General features: G+C 39.8%; 1 protein-coding gene across 1 annotated transcript; it reads left to right on the forward strand.

The window, feature by feature from the left end:
- Positions 1-241: 241 nt before the first annotated feature.
- On the forward strand, positions 242-27,788 carry slc37a1 (solute carrier family 37 member 1; the record flags this gene model as incomplete). Its single annotated transcript, XM_083888799.1, has 18 exons — positions 242-297; positions 5,822-5,903; positions 6,960-7,080; positions 8,303-8,381; positions 9,037-9,172; positions 10,394-10,470; positions 12,102-12,268; positions 13,759-13,811; positions 16,326-16,403; positions 18,968-19,090; positions 19,758-19,848; positions 21,496-21,558; positions 21,671-21,756; positions 23,959-24,007; positions 24,572-24,645; positions 24,733-24,811; positions 26,396-26,493; positions 27,720-27,788. The coding sequence occupies 18 exons, from the start codon at positions 242-244 to the stop codon at positions 27,786-27,788; spliced, it is 1,581 nt and encodes a 526-aa protein (XP_083744925.1).
- Between the last annotated feature and the right edge of the window lie 207 nt (positions 27,789-27,995).

Genomic DNA, 27,995 nt, shown 5'->3' on the forward strand with positions numbered 1-27,995 from the left:
ACGTCCTTCTTTGAACATTGTTTTTTCAATATTTACCGTCTGTACTAATTTTCTGCTCTTTCTCGCCTTTTCATTTCTTCAGATTCCCGACTTTGCCATTCTTCTCCGGTGCCTCACACGTCGGCTATGTATTGTCCTGCTAAAGATTTCCCTGCAGCCCTCAGTCTCTTCCCGTCGGTCTCTTCGTCATGAGCTCGCGTCAGCTGGTGTCACTGTGATTGTCAGAACCACGGTCTAAAATATGGCTCCTGTTCCACCTGGTATCCGTCTGTTGGTTTCCCTCGACAGGAACCAGTGGTGAGTTTTGTGTGTGTGTGTGTGCGTGCGTGCGTGTGTGTGTTTGTTTACATATGCACCGCTCCCTGTTAAATTCCAGGCTATTCTTTCACATGATTTCGATTTATTATGTCTCAGCTGACAGTTTCTTTGAATTGCTCCATGACGACTGAGGTGTCACTTCTTGTCTTTATTAGAGGTACAGTGGCTCTGTGGAATTTGTGGGTTCAAAGCCTTAAGCAGGGGTTCTCAAAAGTTTTGATACCTGAGGGCCAATTTAAGAACCCAACGTTGGACTGAGAGCCGCCAAAGAAAACAAAAACAGAAAGAAATCCCATTTGTAATAATTCTAATGACCAGATTGCAGTTCTACAGTTTACCAGAGGTGGAAAGTAACGTAATACATTTACTCAAGTTACTGTATTGAATACTTCTTTTATGTATTTTGTATTTTTTAATTACAATTTAAAATCAGGATTTTGTATTTTACTTGAGTACCTATTGACTCAAGTATTGTACTTAGTTACTTAATAAATCCTATCCGTTACTGAGTAAAAATAAAAACACCCCACGCAAAGTAACTAAGTAACTTTTACTTAAAGTACATCTCAAATGAACTACTTTTTACTTCTACTTGAGTACATTTTCAGATGACTGCTTTTACTTCTACTTGAGTAATGTTTCATCAAAGTATTGGTACTTTTACTTGAGTACAATATTTTTGTAGTTTTTCCACCTCTGCAGTTTACACTTATTGGTCTGTATCCAGTAATGTCCAATAAAACAAATTCTGTGTCAGTGTAATTTAGACCTGCAGGTACATGGGTGTGACTCTTGCATTGAAACAAGTGGAAAGATTTGGAATGCACTGTGTTGATAGTAAAAATTTCCACCTTCAGTAGCTGCTTTGAATTGCAAATTTTCATTGACGCTTACATACCAAACTAGGGATGTATGATATTATCGGCACGATATCGGTATCGGACGATATTCATTTCAAAATGTATGTTTGGATTTCTATATAGATAGTTAGTGAGGAAAATATAAATTGCCTTTCCAGGAAGAAAGGGCTTTAACAAGCGTCCATTTTTTTTTCTTTTTCTTCTGGCATATGTTGTCTAAAGTATTTATATTTGGATATACCAAAACAGACAAACCCCATAATCCAATTCTCGCATTACACCAGTGATAATACAATACATACTGAGTCGCTTGTCACTCACCTCACCTGACTGACTTTATTGAATAGGATTACAGTATAAGGAAGTACTTTTGCTATCCACTGTGAAGCGGGAAATATACTTTTTATGTAACCTTTGCAGCCTGTGAGTACGTATTTACGGTTTCTCATGACACAGTGGTGGATGTGGTCTTCATAAAGAGCCCTATAGAATAATGCTATATAGATATAAGAATGACTAAAGCAGTAGGCTCAACAGGCTGCGACTGCACACCTGCCGACCTTGAGTAGCAACTTACCAGATATTTATTGTTAATGTTGTTGTTCTTACGTATGGAGACGGTGCAGCGCTCACACCTTTTGGTTTGTCATTTTAGCTGATCACATGTAATTAAATGTCACATGCTTACTAATCACTTCCCCACTCATTTCTACTGTATGTCAGATATTCAACATACAAATAGACTATGAAGACAACAAGAACTCTATCACAAGAAAAGGCAATTCTTATTTAATATTCGATTTAAACCACCCATACAGTTGCTTATAAATTACTCTGAGTCACTTTAAATGTAGGCAGTGTAGAATTTTCACATATCTGTACATTACTTAGTTATTTATATTTCTGACAACTTTTACTCCATTACATTTCCAAAATAAAATGTGTAATCATAACCATCTTCGTTACTCATTGATACAAAATAAAAGTTGGTGACGTAACGCCTGTTATTTTTTAGCTGCACCAGCTGTTAGCCGCTCAGCTGTTAGCTGCAGATTTCGGCTCCAAGTGGACTTAAAGGGACACTGTGTAGTATTTATGGGTTTATATAACCCAAAATCCACTTTTTTATACATATTATGTGCTCCTGCATTGTCTAGTCGCTGTATAGTATTTTTTGTTTCATTTTCGTAGTGTTTCAAAAAGTCATGTAAAATAACATGGTCGCGGGCCGCGGTTGCATAGCCACTGTTAGCAGCGAGACGCCATGTTTCTTCGTCACTTTACTTGTAGCGGAAGTCCCGCTTCGTCTGCTACGGCCGCGGTAGCTCCGCCCTCTCCCTCGCCTCACGAACCTCATCTGCTGACACGGAGAAAGACGACGAGGACGACATTTGACCGGTTGCGGACACCGTATCGCTCGGGGAAGGGAGGGGGTGAGCAGAGGAGCAGTTCTTTGTTGTAAATGTCAGCCTCTCCTCTAGATGGCACTATAAACTACTTACTTCACCTTTTAAAACACACCAGCGGCTCGTTGTAAACCGTTGCCGGGTCAATGTAGCCGGGACCGATGCACGCGTCACACGTAGACCCTTGAGTCCAACGGCAGCCACGCCCAGCTCTTGCGGGGCCCGACTGTTCGGTTTAGCGGTCACCAGTCAGGGGTGTGTGTGGCAGGGAGGCGCAGACCGTCACACAGTTTCGTTTTACCCTTGACTTTTCTGTTCAAACAGTGTTTGGGATGGTTCGAACAGTGTATTGACAGTGCTTTTGCATGTTTGACTGTATGATCCTGTTGTTGTTGATCCTCTTTATGGTGGCTGTATTTCAGCGGCGGCAGGCATTAGGTTTTCAGGTTGACCATATTTTAAACGAAATATATCTAGAACGCTTGGGTTGTATGTAGAGTTGTATGACAAGATGCTGCTACTAGATTTGGTTACATGGTTTGGTGATTTGGTTGTTAATTGTTGCTCCTAAAGTGAAACAATGTAGGATTTCAATGTTCAAATAATGTCTCCTACCTTCGATAGGTCATGAATTTACAAACAGGGTGAATGTCTGAGCAGGTAACTTCTGGTTTCGGCTTTTCAGGCCACAAAAAGGACTACAGCGTTCTACTATACCAAATATGTCAGATGTAAGCTTGCTGTGTGACAGGCCATGTTATTTAAATCGAGTGATTCTAACAAGGTGCATACAATGATCAATAGTTAAATAAGGTGGGTTGACAACACAAGGCATGCAAACTCGAGCACTGTCGTTCTTTTGTCATTTTCTTGGGGGTTAGATTTTGTTTCTGATACCTTGAAAAATAAAACGATATAATCACGGTTGTATACAATTCTATACCATACATTACGTGAGTAAAATTAAAAGTCCTGCTTTAGAGTTCACCGGTATTGTTGGTTCCCAACTGTAGGGGGACCCGATGAGTAAATCCTTCTTTGTGTTACTTTAGTAGTAGTTCACACACATCCATAGCTCATCTATTCGCAGTGCTCTCTCTGTCACACATCATTTACACTCGGGCTCATGCCGCTTGCACAGTTGTCGGGAGCAATTTGCGTTGGGCAGAGTTAGCTTCAGAAGAGGGGATTTGTGCCTTATCCACTGGAATTAAGCTTTATTTCAATAAGTATACGTTACAATGTATACAATCACAGACAGAATGACGATTGAAGAGACGAATCTCAGGAAGAGGACGATGATGACAAAGATAAGCAACAGCAAATGCAAAAGTGCAATTGAGAGGTGGGACTTTGACATCATTCTTTTCCCAAAGTAGCATATTGTATGTCTATTCAAAAACACAAGGGTGGCATTTTGAGATTTTCTCACTCTGGGAGCAGTTAAAAAAAAAAAAAAATGTGCATACATTTGCTGGATGTGTTACACATTTCTACTGTATGGTAATCATAGCACTGCTGCAATGCATAAACACATTGAAATGCAGTATACTGGACTTCTGCTATATTACTATTGAGGAGGATTATATCCTTATAATTATTCTTATTGAATGTTTGCCCAGCCCTGGCCCAATTCTGTATCATGTGATACCTATTGCACATCTGTGGCTCTTCCTGAGGGTTCTCCCATTTTTCCGTTGTTGTTCGAGTTTTGAGTTTTTGTCTTAGCATGGAGGATGTCACTTGCTATATAAATACCATTGACTTGACTTACGAGTTATATGCAGTAAAACCCATAAAAACAACAGCATTTTTTTCTTTTTTCCTGGATCCTTATTTCATATTCTCACGTGAATATGTCGTGAATGATTTAAGAAACTAACTGGTACAAGATGAGAGACATGCTTGGGGAATTATCTTATTTTACGTGCCGCTGAGCTCCTAAAATATGCGTTGTTATTATAGTCTCTATAATCAAATGTCACAAATTTGTGTGGTTTGTCTATGAAAACAAGGATCATGAACCTGTTGAGTGATTGAGCAATCGCCTTCCTTATCTTATTGACCGTGTGGACACAGGGGTGATAATCTACAAGATCTTGCGTCACACAGTTCTGCATGGTTCTATCAAAGAGCAATAATCACAGTACTGTCTTTGTGAAACCCACCTATGCATTGGTTGGGGTCCTTCTGTGGAGTTTTCTCTGGCTTTCCCCTGCATTCTGATTGGAGTAAGGTTACAAGCTTATTAAACATACACATAAAACAGACATATTAAACCTCTGTTAGATCAGAGTATATCTATGTACAGTACCAGTAATCCAACTTGATTAACTGTTTGCTCTGTGTATTTATAAAAGGTGGAGTTGAAGAGGGAATGTCTGAGCTCCAGTCACAAGGAGGCAAACGCATACAGTGCTATTGGCCTTTTTAACATTGGAACATGTTTAGCATGTGTTAAAGATTTTATAATGATGGCTATCATGGTGACGGAGAGCCAGAGTGCCCGTGTTTAAAGTAAATCCAATGGGTTAGAGTTAAATGGGTAAATGGAACTCAGCCATTATTCCTTTGACTCCCACTAATGTAACAGTCATCAGGAGTGATTTTTTTCTTTTGCCTGACACTCTGTAAATTAGGGGATTCAAATTTAATCTCCCATTCTAAAGTTTGATGTGATCCTTTTCTTCAGAAAGCTAAACAGTTTGTTTCACTGCTGTTTTCAAATTAGACTACATTTTACATTTTAAGTACATGAACAAGTCTTAGGCAAATTAAACCTCTGTTAGAGAGGAGACCTGCCCAGGGTGTGTGTGTGTTTCATTTCTGCAAAAGGAGGATGCACAAAATGTTTTCTTTTGTGGTGCCTAAACTTATTCACATGCCTAATTTTGTTTAAATAATTCTTTCTGTAAATCATATAAGAAATATAAGATGCTGTATCTTGAGAATGTGCTTCTTTAGCTCACCATTAGACCGCCTTTTCCAGCTGGAAACTGAAGTTTTTAAAGTACTCTCTCTCCCACACCATAGAGAAAATCAGTATTTTTAGCTCACAGGGACACAGGAGCTGCTGGTCTACTGCTGCCTGATTTTGGTAAATTTGTTAAGGTGAATCCAACTAAGGATTGCAGACATCAAAGTCACAAGATAACACATTTGAACTTGGAGACCATGCTGTGTTATTTAATTCACTTTAATATTATCATTGCTCCCTTTTGTGTTTCCTGTCTGCAGGTACAAAGCTCTCACCTTTATCCTCACCTTCCTGCTGTACACCAGTTTCCACCTCTCCAGGAAACCCATTAGCATCGTCAAGGTGACCTATACACTATGCTCATTGCTGTAGATCAGGGGTTCTCAAAGTTTTGATACCTGAGGGCCAATTTAGGAACCCAACATTGGACTGAGGGCCGTCAAAGGAAAAAAAAAGGGGGATTTCTTTCCATTTGTAATCATTTTAATGACCAGATTGCAGTTCTACAGTTTAGCTTTAAGTAATATAAGCTTTAATATAATCTAATTTAAGCATTAATATAATAACGCTTTATAATTTACTGGGTAATTACCCAGTATTTTGGCCATTGTTCTTACCTTCTAATTACAGGTTAATACCAAGTAACACATTTCTGTTACCATATATTTACTGGGTAAATAGCTAGTAATTGGGGGCTGTAGCTACCTGCTTATTACCAGCTTATAACACAATAATACACTAAAATTCACCATATAGAAACCAGGTAAATACCCAGTATTTTTGTTTACACTTATTGGTCTGTATCCAGTAATTCACTGCCGGCCGCCAGAAATGTTTCTGCGGGCCGCCATTGGCCCCCGGGCCGCACTTTGAGAACCAATGCTGTAGATCATATAAATGAGTTGACGTTCATGTGTGTAGCCACATCTACATATACATTACACTAACACACCAAGGTGAACAGCACAATTCAGTTCAGTTCAACACACTGTTGATCAGAGTATATCTATATACAGTACCAGTAATCCAACTTGATTAACTGTTTGCTCTGTGTATTTATAAAAGGTGGAGTTGAAGAGGGAATGTCTGAGCTCCAGTCACAAGGAGGCAAACGCATACAGTGCTATTGGCCTTTTTAACATTGGAACATTTTTTACTCTGTAAATTAGGGGACTCAAATTTAATCTCCCATTCTAAAGTTTGATGTAATCCTTTTCTTCAGAAAGCTAAACAGTTTATTTCACTGCTGTTTCACATTAGACTACTTTTTTTTACTTTTTACTAAGTACATGAACAAGTCTAAGGCAAATTCAATAGTTATTTTGTTTTGGAATGTACATCTCAGGCATTTTATATTTTCCTTCTCATAGTCTGTTTCTGAATATTTTGTATTTACAGAGTGAGCTCCATAAGAACTGCTCATCTGTCAGTGAGTTGTCTACAGTGTCAGTGTCCAGCAGTCAACAAGCCTCTCTGCCCTCTCTGCACACAGACATGGACTGCAGCTGGAAACCTTTTGGTTTGTATCAGACTTGATATTTAAAGCGGAACTAGACCGGAAGTTCCTATTAACGCTGTTTTTTTGGTGTGTATCTGTGACATTACCTTGTTTATGAAGCCCTGACGGTTATAAACAAACAGTTCAGCCACTGCTGAGAACGTTGTGTTTTATTGTAATCTCGGGGCTCAACGAGATCTCTGAAAATCCCGTAATAGTTACGTAAGCAGCGGTTCTCCTGAACAACCGATTGTCCTGCTCCGGGCACTAGTCCGGTCACATCCGGTTGCGTACATTGAACCGCAGAAGAAGAATAGCGTCCGTTGTGGAGGTGTTTCACGAGCAACAGTGTCTTCTGACTCTGGGTCTGACTCCGGTTTAAAGTCATAAAAGGGACTGCGGCGGGGAGTCGTGACGAAGCTATTTTTAAACACTGTTAAAACAATGTTTTGATAATGAGGAGCAGTGCATCCACCGTTCCAGAGGGGGGCGCTGCGCTTCTGAGAACGGATGTGCTGGATAGTACTGGCCAATCACAAGACTCTGTCTTCTGGGGGTGAAAGTTCACTCTGAAATCTCGCAGCAGAAAAACACTGTCAGAAAAGAGAGATTTCTATCGGCTCGTTTACAGCAACTCGGAGGTTTTTGACCATAAAAACAAGTTAATATATGTAAGTAGACCTCCATAACTAACATTTATGTGCAACAGGACCACTCTGTGAAAAATCAAGTGGAAAAATTATCAAAATTGTGGAAAACTGGAAGATTCATTTATTTCCTCCACCTGATATAAGAATCTACAGCAATAGGTGGAAGCAGTAACTCCAAATATTTGCCTTAAGGCAGTGGATAGACTCAAAGTGAGGGGATTAATGTTTTGTTTTTCAGCCATTGGAATACTGTTACATTAGCACCTACAGAAGAAGAAGAATATGTAGTAGCAATACACTGCTGTGTGTCTTCAGACTTGATTAAGGGAGCCTTGTAACATCAAGACAAAAGAAGAAGAAAAAAAAGCTAAATCTGTGTCATCTTTTAAATCACTCATCAAAAACCCTCTTTTAAAGGAAGGCTTATGTTTTTGGTTATGTTTGACGGCACATATTTTCACGTGTTGTTTTTACATCCACTGTGTGCACTATTTCTTCTTCTGTAAATACATTTGTAACTATGTTTTGAAAAGTGTTAAAGAACTGCTGCAGATTAATTGAACTTTTACAATTTTTTTTTTTTGTATTTTCAGATAAAAGAAACTACAAACAGCTGCTGGGAGCCATGGACTACTCCTTCCTCTGTGCCTATGCTGTCGGAATGTACCTCAGGTGAAGTAAACCTTGTGTAAAAATATATAGGATTGTTGATATTGATATTTGATATTTGTCAACAGATACTCATAATAAATTAGGCTGAAAACTTACAATACCATTGTGAGAAAGGAAAAACCCAAAAGTTCACACAATGAGAAAAATTCAGTGTAGAGTTAAAAATAGTCACCTATTTTAAAATCAATATATCTGATATCTGTTTATTTTTCAATGTGAAAATATTCTTATTTATGTATTTGTACATCAATTGACATTATGAATATGACGCAATTTTATTCATCATGATTCTCGCCAATTGCCAGATGGCTAAAACACATAATAATAAGAATAATAACTAGGACTGCTCATAGGGCTCGCAGTTATGAAAGGGCCCTCGCACCACGCAACTCGTTATTACACTTATTTTCATTCAGGGACACATTTTGCGCCAAATTCCATGATTCATTTGTGTGTCAAGTTTTGTGAAAATTTGACTTTCCTAGGACTCCCTAGGATTCTGTTAAAAGCACAATGAAAATATAGTGCAAGACGTACGGTAAAACACATACTGTATGTCTATTGGGGACCAACAGATAAGGTGTGAGAAATACGAAGTAAATAATATGGTTAGTTGTCGTCATTAATATTATGTTACAACTGTGTTCCCGTACAGTGGCATCATTGGAGAACGTGTGCCTATTCGACTGTACCTGACTGTGGGCATGCTGACCAGTGGCCTGTTCACCTGCTTGTTTGGACTGGGTTATATCTACAACATCCACAGCCTTGGCTTCTATATAACTGTCCAGGTGAGATCAGTAATCGACACACCAATTTCTGCAAATACACAAACAAACAATCTAAGATCATTAGGATCGAAACTGCTTTGCTGCCACGTGTTATTATAGCACTTTGAGTAAGATGGTGTCTCTGTGAACACATCATACATTCACAAATGGTTATGTAAGAGCTTTTTTAATGTCTTAACTAGCTAAATAAAAACCTTGTTGCACCACCCCCACTGCAAAAAGTATCACAGATGCATGTGGAATAAAGATGTTGTATTTGAAAATGTAAGTTTTCCAATCAGTTGTTGTCTTGAAATTCATCTCCAACCAAGACTTAAGACAAAACTGTGTAAAAAATGTTTCCAACAACGAGTTGAGACTGGGGGCCCACGGTTGGTTAGTGGTTAGCACTCTTGCCTTTGCAGCAAGAAGACCCGGGGTTCCTGGGTTCGAGCCTCGTTTGGAACAACTTCGGAACAAGGGCCTTTCTGCAAGGAGTTTGCATGTTCTCCCCGTGTGTCCGTGGGTTTTCTCCGGGTTCTCCGGCTTCCTCCCACAGTCCAAAAACATGCGATATGGGGATTAGGTGAATTGGTCACTCTAAATTTGACTGTAGGTGTGAGTGAATGATTGTTTGTCTCTATATGTGGCCCTGCGATGGACTGGCGAACTGTCCAGGGTGTACCCCGCCTATCGCCCAATGTCTGCTGAGATAGGCACAGCACCCCCCGCGACCCTCTGGTGGAGGATGAAGCGGTAGATAATGGATGGATGGAGTTGAGACTGAGGTCGGTCTCAAAGAACGACAACCCTCCTTTTTTCACAGTCATTGTATGAGATGTAGACAAAGTGATGGACTTAATACTGAGCATTTACCATTTTTGGTCCATGGCTCGTCTACTATCTTCCTTATAGGAAATGTCAGCCATGCACACAAGGAAACTAATCTCATTCATGAGGTTCTATAAAGTTGGAATTACCTGGTCATGATCAGAGCTGGTACAGCCCTCTCTATCATAAAATGTATTGAGCAATCATCTCTTCTGGGTGCACCTCCTTTACAATACATCATTGTCACATTTCTAAGTAGCACTTACTGTGTACTTTGTCTTACCTGCACATTTAGCTAATTGTACTTGTTGTCCCTCACCTGTAAGTCACTTGGCATAAACTGAGTTGCCAAATAAGAAAAAAGTAATGTTAAAATAATTCAGTTCCTCATTTGTCCTCTTGTGATCTCAGGTAGCCAACGGGTTGGTCCAAACCACTGGCTGGCCCAGTGTGGTGACCTGCATCGGCAACTGGTTTGGAAAAGGAAGGTAAGATGTGATTATTTTTAAACTGAAGGTGGCAGATGAATAGTCCGTTTTTTTACATAGCTCATGTCCACAGGTGATATTTGCTTTAAAATGCAAAAAGAAAATTTAGGTGAGTGAAAAAAAATCCTTCATTTATGCTGTGTTCCATCTGCATTTACTCTGACACAGTGGTATATACAGTGAAACTTACACCTCTGGTGGAATCTCACACATGTTATCTTTATTTTGATACCAAGATAATCCATATAGAGCTTGTAACTGCAGAGATTTATTCTATTTAGTTTGGGCATGTCATTTTCGAGCAGGGACTCCAAAAAGAGAGTCAGGGAAGAAGAGGTTAAGTCAAACCTAACTAAGTACTTTAAACACCAAACTCACACATCATTTCATCCTTTTTAATGGTCCAACAGCAGTGAGCTTTTGTTATTTAGTGTGACATATTGCTGTGACTGTCATAAGAAGCACTGAAACTGTTTTTTGTAACAGTTTCACCTCATTTGACCTGATTTGATTTGATTTTTTTATTTATTTCAAACTCTCAATATATTGTGATAGAAAGTGGAGACAAAAAAATCTCAGCCAGTTGGGGTGAAAGGAAAAAGTTCTCTGGCCCCACTGTCTCCCTCTGTCAACAGTCTCCACTTTTATTCGTTAACCACCTCAAAAATGACTGAAAGCCATGGAATAATAATAATAATAACGTAGACGTGTTCAGGGTCGGTCTCTTGTGTCGCATAATTAGCTTTGTGTCATGTTTTAGCTATTGAAGTTCTTGAAGATCCAGCTCTTACGAGAGCATTTTCTGTTCGAGCACTTTACCCCCTACCCCTGCGTCTCCTTCTGCACTTGAATCCACTTCTGCACTCTCACCCTCTGACAGTCCACAGTTCTTATAGATTTCTTTTGAAGACTTCTTTTATGTAGCTTTTTTCCTCTTTTGTAAGTCGCTTTTGTCTGCTAAATGCTTAACTGTAAATGTATGAAGTTTCGAGGCAACAGGTCAATGTATGGTGACGTTATAGGCTGTTTCGTGGCACATGGTTCAAATTCGCCAAACTTCCCGATGGTTGCCATGGCCAAACCCTTTGGAATCTAGGAAACCTATCGATAATGTGTTGCCTTTAGTTTTAGTACTTTAGATTAGTACAAACGGATAAATTTTTTACGTTGTTACGACAAATGTGCTCAGAGGAGTTAATTTTTATAGAGTGCAAATCGCCTAAATGGACGACAACATTTAAAATGGCTGACTTCTTGTTAAGTTGAGGCCATGGTTCCAATCTAATTGTGTTCATCTTGGGCTATAATATCTTCCCACCAAGTTTCAGGAAATTTGGTGGAGCTTAATCTTGGCATCGTAAGGATTTGGCCACTGTGCCCAATAATTGCATTTTCGCCAGACCTGACGGTGAAAAGTTTCAAGAGTTTTTCTGCATGTTAACCGCCTCAAAAATAACCGCAAAGCCACGGAATAATAATTATAATAATCAGTAGGAAAACAATAGGTTCCTCATACAAATTTGTGCCAGGATCCATTTCAGCCCCAAGTGATGTGTGGATTTGCCAAGGGAAGTAAGTATGACTGACCCCTGATGTGTGTATGTGTTGCTGCTGTTCTGTGTTTCTGTCAGGCTTGGACTCATCATGGGGTTGTGGAACTCTCACACCTCAGTAGGAAACATCCTGGGTTCTCTGATCGCTGGTTACTGGGTCTCCTCCAACTGGGGCATGTCGTTCATTATACCCGGGATCATCATTGCAGCCATGGGGATCGTCTGCTTCCTCTTCCTAATCGAGCGTGAGTCCTTGTCTGTCTAGTGGGCCACATTACTGTAACATTTTGCTTATTTGCTGGTTTATTTGTGCATGAGGGGGATTCAATTTGGGATTAAATATCCATATTTGCACTTAAAAAAAAAAAATTTGATTTGATTTTTTTATTTATCGCAAACACTCAACATACTGTGACAGAAAAAACAATAATAATAATACGAAAACACAAAAATAAAGCAGATTAATCACCCATAATCCTGTATCATATACTCATTCAATTATTTCAATTACTAGTGTGTTTATTGTGCGATTTCCAAATAACATGAATTTAGTTTTGTTCAAGTTTAAAGACTTAAACTTCTTTTAATCGAATCTATTTCTGTAATCCGCAAAAACAATACATTTTAGTAAATTAGAAACTTTACAAATATCATTCAAGTGCCCAAATCTGACCCCTGTGGGACACCACAGGAGAAACTGAGACACACCGGTGATGACCCATTTGGACAACCTGACTCGTGCTGTCAAGCGATTAAAAAGAATTGTGTGATTAATTAATCATGATCTGTAATTAATTATTCTTATTAATCTCATTTTTAATCTCACCTAAAAATTGCTGAGAAAAGTTTAAATTTTCATTTAAATTCATTATTACATTATTGTGGCAGATCAAAGATTGACATATAACAAAAAAAAAAGTGGCTTTATAAAGTCATTGTTTTGAAAAAGCCATTGACATTCTGCTGTGTTATTGTCAAACTCTAAATAATTCAAAAATACAAATAAAAATCCGGTCCATATAATGTGCTGTAAGTAAACATGACAAAACGGTAAGTATTTCTGAGCAATACAACACTGACTCGTCTGTTGAATTGTGTTTAATCTACGTTAAAATCTCCACAAATATAGTTGACTTTCTGCTTCACTTTGGTGAACAACTTTCCATATTATACCGTTACCGTGTTTCTTACTCTCATATCAGTCACACACACACAAAACCACAAATGCTGTTGTTTGTTGTTTTTGTCGGTCTGTCTGTCTTGTATTGTTACTGTATTGTCGTATTGCAAAAAAAACAAAAAACAAAAAAACAAAGGCGCTGCAACTAATTTTCTTGATCAATCACATAATCGTTATGTTGTTGAGCAAATATGATGTGATATGATGTCTTGTTTTGTACATAAACCAAATTATTATTATTCACTTTTAATGATTTCTTGGTTAATATGAACCAAAAACAGTGTAAACAGTGTTACCAATGTGCATGTAAATTTATCTTATAGTTCCATACTCTCAATATAAATTTCTCAATTTTTCCCTTTATTTCTTGTTGAATTTTAAAGGGGCCTCATTTCTATTGGTCACTTGAAATATAGAGAATGCTAGTACACAAAAGTTACCTCTCTGCAAGCCAGTTAAAGGATGGGGTTCAGAGTGCACCAATGCCTTATTTTGCTCTTACTTCATAGCTGTACAAGAGTTTTAAAACATCATGCTATCTTTTTCCCTCTGCAGATCCAAATGACCTTCATAGCCTGTATGCTCAGAACGCTTCCCCTTGCAATAATGTGAGTACATGGCATTTTCTTTTCTTCCTTCCACAGACACATTGCTATCCTTTCTATCATTATTTTTGTATTACGTGGCTATTTTCAATTCAATTCAATGTCATTTGTATAGCACCAAATCATAACATACGTTATCTCAAGGCACAGTACATAGACTACACCATGGAGAGCAGAGAAACCCTGCCCCCGTGGGCGAGAGACGGTCTTTGACGTCTTGGCAGCTCCCAAGAGAAGTGACAGCGGATTTTTAAATTGAATTCTAAACTGTACGGGGAGCCAGTAGAGAAGCTAACACTTGGAGTTACATGGTCTCTCTTTCTAGTTCCTGTAAGAACTCGTGCTGCAGCTTTTTGAATTAACTGAAGAGTTTTAAAGCGGAACTAGACCGGAAGTTCCTATTATCGCTGTTTTTTTGGTGTGTATCTGCGTCATTACCTTGTTTATGAAGCCCTGACGGTTCGAAACAAACAGTTCAGCCACTGCTGAGAACGTTGTGTTTTATTGTAATCTCGGGGCTCAACGAGATCACTGAAAATCCCGTAATAGTTACGTAAGCAGCGATTCTCCTAAACAACCGATCGTCCTGCTCCGGGCACTAGTCCGGGCACATCCGGTTGCGTACATTGAACCGCAGAAGAAGAATAACGTCCGTTGTGGAGGTGTTTCACGAGCAACAGTGTCTTCTGACTCTGGGTCTGACTCCGGTTTAAAGTCCTAAAAGGGACTGAGGCGGGGAGTCGCAGGGAGTCGTGAAGAAGCTATTTTTAAACACTGTTAAAACAATGTTTTGATAATGAGGAGCAGTGCATCCACCGTTCCAGAGGGGGGCGCTGCGCTTCTGAGAACGGATGTGCTGGATAGTACTGGCCATTCACAAGACTCTGTCTTCTGGGGGTGAAAGTTCACTCTGAAATCTTGCAGCAGAAAAACACCGTCAGAAAAGAGGATTTCTATCGGCTAGTTTACAGCAACTATGAGGTTTTTGACCATAAAAACAAGTTAATATATGTAAGTAGACCTCCATAACTAACATTTATGTGCAACAGGACCACTCTATGTCACCTTTAACAGACTTGTTGGAACATCCTGATGATGAGGAGTTACGGTAATCTCATCTAGATCTAACGAATGCTTTATCTAGTTTTTCAGCATCCTTTAAGGGCAGAATATTTCAAATTTTCATAATGTTCCGCAGGTGAAAGAAGGCTGTTCTGGAAATAAGTTTCATGTGTGAATCAAATGACAGATTCTGGTCAAAATAACTCAAAAAGGTTCCTCACAGTGGAACTAGAAGCCATGGTGATGTCAGCTAAAGTGACGATGCGGTCAGAAAGTTTTTCTCTAAGGTGTTTAGGCCGCCTGAGTATAATGATTTTGTGTCCATATAGATTCTTAAAGCGGAACTAGACCGGAAGTTCCTATTATCGCTGTTTCTTTTGGTGTGTATCTGCGTCATTACCTTGTTTATGAAGCCCTGACGGTTCGAAACAAACAGTTCAGCCACTGCTGAGAACGTTGTGTTTTATTGTAATCTCGGGGCTCAACGAGATCTCTGAAAATCCCGTAATAGTTATGTAAGCAGCGGTTCTCCTGAACAACCGATCGTCCTGCTCCGGGCACTAGTCCGGGCACATCCGGTTGCGTACATTGAACCGCAGAAGAAGAATAACGTCCGTTGTGGAGGTGTTTCACGAGCAACAGTGTCTTCTGACTCTGGATCTGACTCCAGTTAAAAGTCATCAAAGGGACTGCGGCGGGGCGTCGTGAAGAAGCTATTTTTAAACACTGTTAAAACAATGTTTTGATAATGAGGAGCAGTGCATCCACCGTTCCAGAGGGGGGCGCTGCGCTTCTGAGAACGGATGTGCTGGATAGTACTGGCCAATCACAAGGCTCTGTCTTCTGGGGGTGAAAGTTCACTCTGAAACATCGCGGCTGAAAAACACCGTCAGAAAAGAGGATTTCTATCGGCTAGTTTTTGACCATAAAAAGTTAATATATGTAAGTAGACCTCCATAACTAACATTTATGTGCAACAGGACCACTCTATGTCACCTTTAACAGACTTGTTGGAACATCCTGATAATAAGGAGTTACGGTAATCCCATCTAAATCTAACAAAAGCATGAACTAGTTTTTCAGCCTCCTTTAAGGGCAGAATATTTCAAATTTTCATAATGTTCCGCAGGTGAAAGAAGGCTGTTCTGGAAATGTGTGAATCAAATGACAGATTCTGGTCAAAATAACTCAAAAAGGTTCCTCACAGTGGAACTAGATGCCATGGTGATGTCAGCTAAAGTGACGATGCGGTCAGAAAGTTTTTTTAGGCCGCCTGAGTATAATGACCTCAGTTTTTTTTGGAGATTTTGTGTCCATATAGATTCTTAAGTATAAACATCCATTAATGCGTTTGTGTGCGAGTATTTGTTTTATGCTACAGCTGCTCAGTTCAGCCTCTGACAGTTAAAAACAATTTACATGTGATAACTAATTTGATTTTATTGTTCCTTCTAGCAGCTTCCGACTAAGAGTTGGAATCAAATTAACGGACACACCGAGCTTTATCTGCAGTACAAGGACAGCAAAACCCAGGTGTGTGTTACTGTTTTCATGTTTTTACTCTATGGAATGAAATTACAATAATAGTGATCTGAAGGTGATACTGAAGAGTGTAACTAATGGAGGACTCTTCAGTATCTCACCCTACCCATTCCCATTTGTGCTGTGATCACACCGTGTTTACATACAAAGTCAATGCACAGACATGGATAGCGTCATTAAGTTGAAAATGTTCAACTTTGATGAATCCTCATACCATGAAGCGATGAGATTCTGACTGATGTCACATCATGTCTGTGTCCGGCAGGCAGCTCGACTCGGTTGGTTCACAATGAAGGAAAAACTGATCTACGACACTAGAAGTTTTAGCGACGGAAACCATTTAAAAAAAAAAAGCTTGGAATAAAATCAGTGAGGAAGTCGGTCTACCAGGTAGACAGGAATTTGTAAAGTTAATCCCTTGCCTGAAGTAAATACAAAAGTCTTATTGGAAGGTTATGGAAAGTGATTAAAAAAAAAAAAACTCAACTCCCACTCAAGTGTGGGATATCACATTTTTAATTCTAGTGAAAATAACAAGGCATGAAAAATAACTATTTTAATAAAATGTTCACGGAGAAACCCATTCATTTAAGCGAGAATGTTTTTGAGGAAAAGGGACATACACTCACATGAGCATCCTGCATTTTGAACCTTAGAACCTTAAACCTAGGCTTTTAGATGTGGGACACAAAGACTCTGTCTCTATGTGGCTTTTGGCTCCTTAAATAAATAAGATTTGTCTAACCTCTTTTTTACCAAAATTACTGATCTTATTGCTTCGTAAATACTGATATGCCCCCTGAGCTTTTCAGCTTCACCGTCTTTAGTGACAATTTTAGTGAGTTAGACACTGTTGCCTCACATTGTTCTAATGCAGGGGTTCTCAAAGTTTTGATACCTGAGGGCCAATTTAGGAACCCAACATTGGACTGAGGGCCGCCAAAGAAAAAAAAAAACGGAAAAAAATCCCATTTGTAATCATTTTAATGACCAGATTGCAGTTCTACAGTTTAGCGTTAAGTAATATAAGCCTCAATTTAATGTAATTTAAGCGTTAATATAATAGCGCTTTATAATTTACTGGGTAATTACCCAGTATTTTGGCCATTGTTCTCACCTTCTAATTACAGGTTAATACCAAGTAACACATTTCTGTTACCATATATTTACTGGGTAAATAGCTAGTAATTGGGGGCTGTAGCTACCTGCTTATTACCAGCTTATAACACAATAATACACTAAAATTCACCATATAGAAACCAGGTAAATACCCAGTATTTTTGTTTACACTTATTGGTCTGTATCCAGTAATGTCCAATAAACATTTAACAAGGTTAGTACCTCGTGGATTAAAACTATCAACTGTAATTCACTGCGGGCCGCCATTGGCCCCCGGGCCGCACTTTGAGAACCAATGTTCTAATGTAATAATTACCCACAATAAAGCAGAGTAACAGTAACAGTAAAAGAGTCAATTTTACTCTTTATATTTAAGTCTTTATAATATATTAACACTTACTGAATTGAATGTACCATAAATTTTGATTTTATCTCGTCCTAATTAGAAATTGTTCGCTCTCTGTGATTAGCATCCAGTTACCATAGAAAATTGCAGTTGTGCTTATACAAATACGAATCATGTTCATGAGGTAACAAGGGAATGCTATTGGACAGCAACACCTAACAAGTCATTGTGATTTATTCAGGTATACTACTATTACATGGATAATGTTGAAAACGGGCAGGTCAGTGCTTCATTGTGTGTCATGGTGGTTTTGTGAGCTGCTACTGGGTAAACAATCAAGTTTAATCAATCAATAACGGATCACTCGTCTTTGGACAGACATGTGATGTCATGGGTGTCAGGCTCAGGGTTTCTGGAGACTTTTTTGAAAGGACTATAGTGTTAGCTCTACATTATGTAGCTGTTCTTTCCATGCTTCCTGTATTATTATACTGAATTGGTTCAATTATTCAGTGTGTAGGATTTAGTGGCATCTAGTGGTTTGGATGTGGAATGCAACAAACCGAATATTCCTCCTCTTATATAGTATCCACCCTGCTACAGCCTGTAGCTAACAGTGAGCTCATGGCTCACCCCCTGAGACTAGTTAGGGATTAGATCAAGGTTGGGTTATGAAGAGAGGCTTGTGTGACAGAGGAGGCGTGTCGTGAGCACGACAGCCTGCAGCCAAACCATGTTAGATGATGGCCTCCTACACTGGCCCTCATGTAACATCCAAATGTGAAAGGTTCTTGACCACTGTTCGTTTTGTTTGTCTGTGATGGTGGTAAATAAACCCTCATTTCTGCTTACGGGTTCCCCTAAATTCTACACACTGGTCCTCTACAACAATTGTGGACTAATAATAATATATAAATCAATTGCATGTGGGTCAAATGTGTGTTGGTGTGTTTTATAAAAGAGGAATTTAATAATTTAATAAAATCACAAATGCACTAAAACATAGAGAAATTGCCTGCCTTTCAGATGTGGGTGCATGTTTGTCCTGCAGCCTACGATCACTCTTATTTCTCTTCTCCTTCTTCTTCAGAGCTGTGACACCGAGTTGCTGTTGCCCAGGGACAAAGTCTGCGTCGCTCTACAACCGGTTGTGGTGGTGAAGAGCGAATCGGCACCATCCGCCATCAGCTTCATGGGAGCGTTACAGATACCGGTCAGTTACGCACGTACATTTACCATTTATCAGATTTGTTTCAGATTTGACACCCTGGAAGTGGCACACTGTAGTATTTCAACCTTCAAATAATGTCACCAAGATTATTTTGATAGTACATCATCTTACAACAGGCTGAATGTCACCTCTTCTGTCAAAGCCTGAGCAGGTCTGCATCTTCTGCATCACCTGCATTGGCACCGATGCATTCTGTCACATGTACATACATACACATGTATGTGTATATATATATATATATATTTATATGTATATATATATATATGCTATGCTAGGCCCAGTTACGTTAGCAAGTCCTTGAAAGACGCAAAAGTGTCCTTTTGAGAAGCTGTGTGTTGGTCCAGGAACTGTAGTTGGTTTACTATGTTTCTGGTGTCTGTTGCTTAGGTTCCTCTTTACAAAGGGGGTCGTACCTATGTTCCCCGGGTCCTATGTTCCCCGTTTTTCCCAAAAAAGGTCCACTTTGTATGTGACAGGGGAACATAGGACCCCTTTTTTTGAAAAAGGGTAGGGTTAGGATTAGGGTTAGAGAAAGGGTCCTATGTTCCCCGGTCACATACAAAGCGGGGAACATAGGACCTGGGGAACATAGGTACGACCCCTTACAAAGTTAGCTAGTTGGAGCTAACTTTGGTGTTTGTGTTGTCAGGGGGTGATCGAGTTCTCCCTGTGTCTGCTGTTTGCCAAGCTGGTCAGTTACACTTTCCTCTTCTGGCTCCCACTCTACATCACTAAAGCAGGTGAGGATCAGACACACAACCACATTTCGTCATGTTTATTATTGTCTATGAAGATTCTCACTCATCCCGATTACAACGCGAGCAAGTCCAGTGGGCTACAGCTAACTACAGAAAATGTTTATTAATGTCTCAAGCACAGCAGGTTTTGAACCACTTGTTATTATTGTTCTCTGTAGAAAACGGTCACCTACAGTCAACATGCATTCCCCAAAACAATTCTATCTGTTTATTTTCATTTACAATACTGCACGGTGATACACTGGCTAGCATTGCCTCACAGCAAGAAGGTCACAGGTTGAGATCCCGGTTGACTGAGGGCCCAATGGCTGTACAGTTTAACTGCATTGCTGTTTAGCCTCAAGGACGTGTGCACAGATGTTCCTCCTGCTATACTCGAAACCAAAAATATCCTTTTCGGAACAATGACACTGGTATTCACCAGTTCAGATCTTGGTTTGGCTGCATGTTCTCCCCAATGCCTGTGGGTTTCTATTGGTTCTCTGGTTTCCTCCGACAGTCCAAATACATGCTGAAGTTAACTGAACACTCTAAATCAGGGGTTCTCAAAGTTGTGATACCTGAGGGCCAATTTAGGAACCCAACATTGGACTGAGGGCCGCCAAAGGGAAAAAACTGATGGCGTCCATAATTTGACAAAACGGACATACTATACTACGTTGTCTAAAATGTGAAAAAAAAATTTAAAAAAAAAATTTTCGTCCAAAATTTGACAAAAACGTCATACTATACTATGTCGTTAAAATTTTTACAATTTTTGGGGGAAAAAGTTTTTCGTCCAAAATTAGACAAAAACGTTGTACTTTACTATGTCGTCCCAAATTAGAAGAAAAATTAAAAAAAAAAATTTGGTCCAAAATTTGACAAAAATTACATATGCCGTCCCAAATTTGGTCCAAAATTTGACAAAAACGTTCTACAATACTATGTCGTCCCAAATTTGACAATTTTTTTCCCAAAAAAATTGGTCCAGAATTTGACAAAAACGTCATACTATACTGTCTTTCAAAATTTTACAATTTTTTTGGGAAAAAGTTTTTGGTCCAAAAATCTGACAAAAATGGCATATGCTGTCCAAAATTTGTCAATTTTTTTCAAAAAAAAATTGGTCCAAAATTTGACAAAACCGTCATACTATATTGTGTCACTATGTCATCCAAAATTTGATGACATAGTAAATACAGTTGTACAGTTAACACTTATTGGTCTGTATCCAGTAATGTCCAATAAACATTTAATAAGCTTAGTAGCTCCTGGATTAAAACTATCAACTGTAATTTATTGTGGGCTGCCAGAAGTGTTTCTGCGGGCCGCCATTGGCCCCCGGGCCGCACTTTGAGAACCAATGCTCTAAATTGATTGTAGGAGTGAGTGTGAGATTGAATGGTTGTTCAATTATGTCCAACTGTCCAGGGTGTTCACCTTTTCGCCCTATGTTAGCTGGATTTGGCTCCAGCCCCCCGCAACCGTATGGAGAACAAAGCAGTAAAAAAGTATTCGATTGATACTGTAAGAGCATTAAATAACAAGAAACTGTTCAAATCTGATGTATACTATGTACTTTTGGACTTTTGGACTTAAACTGTAAATTAGTTTAAAGGTGTATGGAGTAACTTGTTTGTGTTCTAGCTCACCTTGACGCCAAGAGAGCTGGAGATCTCTCCACTTTGTTTGATGTGGGAGGAATTGTGGGTAAGTGCCTCAGTCTATTCTTTTTTCTTTTATTTTGCAGTTATCTGGAGAAACAGAGTGAATATGTTACGTCAGTATAATAGATGATGATGCCTTATTTGTGTGTGCAAAGGGGGAATCTTGGCTGGAGTGATCTCTGATAGGAAGGGGAAGAGAGCCACCACATGTGCAGTCATGCTGCTGTTAGCTGCTCCCACTGTAAGTTTGCACTGCACTGTTACACGTTTACAACACATACAGTGTAGAAGTTACCACACACTAAATTCTGACATCTTTTAAAATGTAGCTTCATAGTACCATAGTAGTATTAAATCCACCAGCTCACCCCAAAACTTCTGTTAGCATGTTAATACCCCTTGTGTAAATCCATGCCTTCTCATGTTTAAGTTTTCTGAAGAATTTTTTCCAATTTACTTCTGACTGGAAATCAAGTTTTGTACTGTACCTCTGTAAACCTGCCTCGATTGGTAAATTTGAATCGCTCGGGTCAATCAAGAGAGAAATCTGGGAGAAAAACATGGTATTTTGCCCACCATGCTTTTCTCCTATGAAGTCGAGGAAAAGGTCAGCTAGTGCACTGAAGCCCAATTTATACTTCTGCGTAAAGTGCTCTAGGTTACGCAGAGCCTCTGCGTCGTCTGCGACTGTTCGAAATATTTTTTAAGTGTCGGTCACTCCGTCAAGGGACAACGGAGACGGCATGAGCTGCGATTGGTCCTCAGGACAGACCATGCTAAGCTGCTCTGTGTCGGCTCACAGTGAGCACCGAGCGTCCACAGAGGCAGAGCTGATCCCCGCCGATTACGCCGCTGCCAAACTATAAATACGTCATATCTTAACACACACAGCACATGTTTAGACTCTAAATTGCCAATTTCTCGCCTCAAATTATCTTAAAACTGCGTTCCGTCACACAGAAAAGTGAGAAACGGCCACTGTTTCAACAACAACAGTCTTTCTCTCTCTTTCTCTCTCGGACGCCATTGCTCACTGTAGCCTGAAGCAGAACAACCTTGCGCAGCGACCCCTACTGATCGGGCGGGACATTGCAGCGCGTGTCCGTCACCACGACGCAGAAGTATAAAGGCTCGAGGCGTCTCCGTGGTGACGCAGACTGATAACGCATTACGCAGTCGGAGAAGTATAATGTGGCCTTAAGTTCCACAGATGGGATAAAAAAAAATATCCTATATAAAATACCGAAAACTTTATGAGAGGAGGAAAAATCTAAAAAAAAGATTATGGAGCGGAGAGGAGAGCACAGGGATAAATGGGAGAGAGTAATGGCACATTTCCACTGGCTCTACTCGCCTCGCTTCGGCACGGTTAAGTTGCCTTTCCACTACAAAAAAAGTACCTACTAAACATGGGCGAAGACATCACCGCACGACTGCTTGAAACTGCGGTGACTTCGTTTTATGCACACGCACACACACACAAACGAGTGACTAGTGACTTGTAAAGCAGTTGTTTTCAGTGTCGGTTAATTAAAAATATTTGTTCAGCATGTCCTCCATGACCCCAGCACAGCCTCCTTCTGACACAGTCTCTGGACGGAAAACAGCATCCGGGTTTGTGATGCTCCTCTGTTAAATGTTGAGATTTTAAACATTTCCCTTGTAATTGTTGGTGATTAACACTCGTTTTTAGGATTAAGTCTTTTTTTTTTAGGCCTTTTTGCCTTTGAGTAGTATAGTGGAGAGAGAAAGGAAACAAGAGGCAGAGAGGTGGGGAATGATATGCAGTAACATTGGTTCTCAAAGTGCGGCCCGGGGGCCAATGGTGGCCCGCAGAAACATTTCTGGCGGCCCCGCAATGAATTACAGTTGATGGTTTTGATCCAGGAGCTACTAAGCTTGTTAAATGTTTATTGGACATTACTGGATACAGACCAATAAGTGTAAACTGTACAACTGTATTTACTATGTCATCAAATTTTGGATGACATAGTGACACAGTATAGTATGACGTTTTTGTCAAATTTTGGTGTTGAAATTTCCCCCAAAAAATTTTTCACATTTTGGACGACATAGTAGTATGTCATTTTTGTCAAATTTTGGACCCAACTTTTTTTTTTTTTTAATTTGTCAAATTTGGGACCAAAAACTTTTTTCCCCAAAAATTGTCAAATTAGGGATGACATAGTATCTATTAGTACCTTTAATTTCTTGTTTGATACCTGTTATTGATATTTAATATTTTTTTATGCTAGAGAGACACCAGCAACAAATTACTTATATGTGCTGATTCTGATTAAAAGCACCACTGTTTTTTATGGTGCACTATTGACAAATTAGAGTTCTATATTCTCCGTCCATTAACAGAAAAATGGTGCTGCTATTGTGTGTAGAGAAATGAGTTATGATATTTTCATTGTGATGCTTTGTTTCTGTCTTGCAGTTGTATGGCTTCTCCATGATCAGCGAGTTCGGCCTGGGGCCAACCATCGGTAAGACCCCCATCTCACTCCTCAACTGAGTCAAAAGATGGGTGGGTGTGGGTAGGTGTGTAGGTTATTCCTTTAGTCCAATGTTGGGTTCCTAAATTGGCCCTCAGGTATCAAAACTTTGAGAACCCCTGCTGTAGAGCAAATATATCAAACTCAATGCCCGGGGGCCAGATGTGGCCCGCGAGTGATTCATTGGTAAAAATCTGTGTTAAAATAGGTCTATGCTGCTTTAAGGCGTGCGTTGACCATAAACTACATTTCCCACAATGCATGGAGATTGCGTTACCCACAAAGTGACGGCGTCACCATCGCGGACCGGGCTTACATCTATAATGCAACATGTTTGTAACTTGAATGAGCATTAAATACAGAATGTTATTTAGCAATATGTTAAGGAGTAGTTTTTTTGGTTACATTTATTCTGTGTGACAGTTGACATCTGGCCCTTTGAGGGTAACCATTATGCTGATGTCGCCCTCAGTGGAAATGGATTTTGGCACCGCTGCGGTAGAGGCTTTCTAAAAAAAACAAAGATAACACATTCCCCTCCTCTGTGTTTCTTAGTTATGCTGCTGGTCTGTGGCGGTCTTGTTAATGGACCATATGCCCTCATCACAACTGCAGTGTCTGCTGATTTGGTAAGTATGTTCACCTCCATTCTAATTCCAGTGTAACTACGTTTGTATCGCTCACATTACCCTCTGTCTTTTTCCGTTTTACTCTAGGGAACACATAAGAGCCTGAAAGGCAACGCCAGAGCATTGTCTACTGTCACCGCCATCATTGATGGCACAGGATCCGTAGGTTGGTACCATTGAGAAACGTGTGTTTTTCTAACAAGCTTTTTATATGGGGACACACTTTTAAGGACATTCTGTTCATATGTTGTTATTTTGAACAGGCAAACCAGTCATTAATAATAGAATAATGTTGGATGAATTAATCGCAATGTGTTATAAGTATAAGACTGACAAATAAATGAGGGGTCTATAATTTCTATATGTCTATTTCAATAGGGAGAGACAGAATAGCAAAAAGAAAATCCAGAAAATCATATGAAAAAAGACACACATTTATTTGAATTTCATCGAAATAAGTATTTGATCCCCTACAAACAATAAAGAATTCTGGCTCCCACAGACTAGTCCTAATCTCAACTTGTTACCCTGTATAAAAGTCACCTGTCCACAGAATCAATCAATCAGACACCAGCCTCTACATCATGGGCAAGACCTAATAACTTTCTAAGGACATCAGGGACTAGATTTTAGACCTGCACGAGGCCGGAATGGGCTACAAGACCATCAATCTCCGTCGGTCTGTGCCCCCACGCATTATTTCACCTTGTGGGGTATCGATGATCATGAGAAAGGTGAGTGGTCAGCCCAGAACTACAGGGGAGGAGCTTCTTAATGATCTCAAGGCATCTGGGACCACAGTCACAAAGAAAACAACGCACTGGTAACGCACTACGCCGTAATGGATTAAAATCCGGAAGCGCCTGTAAGTTCCCCCTGCCCGAGAAGACACATGTACAGGCCCGTTTGAAGTTTGCCAATGAACACCTGAATGATTGGGAGAAGGTGATGTGGTCGGATGAGACCAAAATCGAGCTCTTTGGAATCAAATTTGACACGTCGTGCTTGGAGGAAGAGGAATTCAGACTATGATCCCAGGAACACCATCCCCACCGTCAAGCGTGGAGGTGGGAGCATTATGCTTTGGGGTCAACTTCACCACATCAAGGAAAAGATGGATGGGGCCTTGTACCGTGAAATCCTGGGTGACCAATGCTTTCTCTCAGCTAGGAAACTTAAAATACAAGGGTCTTCCAGCACAACAATGACCCAAAACATACAGCCAAGACAACGAAGGAGTGGCCCAAGATCATGGAGGTCTCCGGACCTAAATCCTATAGAAAATCTGTGGAGGGAGCTGAAGCTTTGAGTTGCCAAGGGACAGCCTTGAAAACCTTAAGGATTTGGAGAGGATCTGCAAAGAGGAGTGGTCCAAAATTCCTCCTGATCTGTGCAAACCTGGTGATGAACTACAAGAAACGTCTGACCTCTGTGTAAGGGTTCCTCCACAAAGTAATGCTTTGACGGGGTGAATTGCAAAATAATTTATATCTTTGGTTTTATGTGGTTTTCTGGATTTTCTTTTTGATATTCTGTCTTTGCCTATTGATACTTATCAGGGTTTAGATGCACATTATACTTTTCCTTCATCAATTGGGAGAAGTCATGATATTCTTAGGCAAAATAAAACAAAGACCAATCCAACCTTATGATCTGCTCAGTGCTGTTTGTGTGGCTTTTATTTTCCCTTGATAATTTATCATCAACGCGATGTCACTGAGATCCAACCTGCTCGTGTTTGTGACGTCAGGTGCAGCACTGGGCCCTCTGCTGGCTGGCGTGTTGTCAGCAGGAGGCTGGGATCAAGTCTTCTACATGCTGATGGCGGCAGACTTCTGTGCTTTGTTGGTGAGTGGTTTGCAAACCATCGTCTCCAATGACTTGGAGCTGCAAAGGTTGTAAATCTGTTTCTTTGTTATACCAGTTAATCTAGTATGGAGAGGCTAGAAACAAGCCACTAGGTTCACTCATAGTTTGTAGGTCCGTAACAATAAGAAAAACTATACTAGATATAATAGACTACAGATAACCAGTATTTTCATTATGAGTTAATGTGTTGATTATCCATCCATCATCTACCGCTTTATACTCCACCAGAGGGTCGTGGGGGTGCTGTGCCTATCTCAGCTGACATAGGGCGATAGGCGGGGTACACCCTGGACATATCGGCAGTCTATCGCAGGGCCACATATAGAGACAAACAACCATTCACTCACACTCTCACTCCAACTCTCACTCAGTTTAGAGTGACCAATTCACGTAATCCCCATTATTGCATGTTTTTGGACTCGGGGAGGAAGCCGGAGAAAACCTATGCACACTGGGAGATCTGCTGATTACCGTATTTTCCGCACTATAAGGCGCACCGGATTATAAGGCGCATAGGATAGAAGATATTGCACTCAAACGTTTGACTGGGGTTGTGTTATGCATCCACTAGATGGAGCTGTGCTAAAGGGAATGTCACCAAAACCGATAAAGTCAATCTTTACCAATTGATCCATATATAAGGCGCTCCAGATTATAAAGCGCACTGTCGTTTTTTGAGAAAATTAAAGGCTTTTAAGTGCGCCTTATAGTGCGGAAAATGCGGTATATTTTTGATAACTTGATTAGTTCTTTGGTCCATAAAATATCAGTTGGAAACTTTTGTAGGGAGCTCACTCTCCCACACCAAAATCCTTAAAGAACATTAGTGTTTTAAGCTTTTTTTTTAAGCAGGGATATGAGCGCAGATGGTCTGTTGCTATCCTGGTTTGTGCCACTTAAGTAAATTTGTATGAAGGATTTGAACCACATAAGACACAATCACTTATTGTTTCTCTGGAGTTTATGTGAACCGCCAAATGGTGACACAAACTGCAGTTTGCAGTCAAAAAACAACGCACGTCTTGTGTAATTCGTACTGTATCTGCTCCAGTTCAGAGGGAGTTTAACATGTTATTGTAGTGCACACAAAACTAATTATCAAGATGTGTTGTGACCAGCAACACAAATAATTAAAATAAATGTCATGTATAATCAATATGAACTGTTTGCTCCTGTAATAACTGACTCTGTGAATGTTTGTGCAGCTTTTGCTACGACTTGTGAAAAAGGAGCTCGACTCGACTAAATCCCATCCCATATCCACTGTAGAGTAAGTGTTGTTCATCTCCATTATCCTTTGATTTAAGCCTTACATATTTATTTATTTCTCACTTATTATAAACCACATTATAAAATACATTAGGCTTTTATTGTCAAAATACTGTCTTGTATAAATACTGTCTTGTATAATTCATAAGCAACTGTGTAACACATACAGTATAACGCACAAAAACAACAACCAGCATTTTTTTTTACCTTGC

This window comes from Microchirus variegatus (genome assembly GCF_963457635.1).
Source record: "Microchirus variegatus genome assembly, chromosome: 5".
NCBI lineage: Eukaryota > Metazoa > Chordata > Actinopteri > Pleuronectiformes > Soleidae > Microchirus > Microchirus variegatus.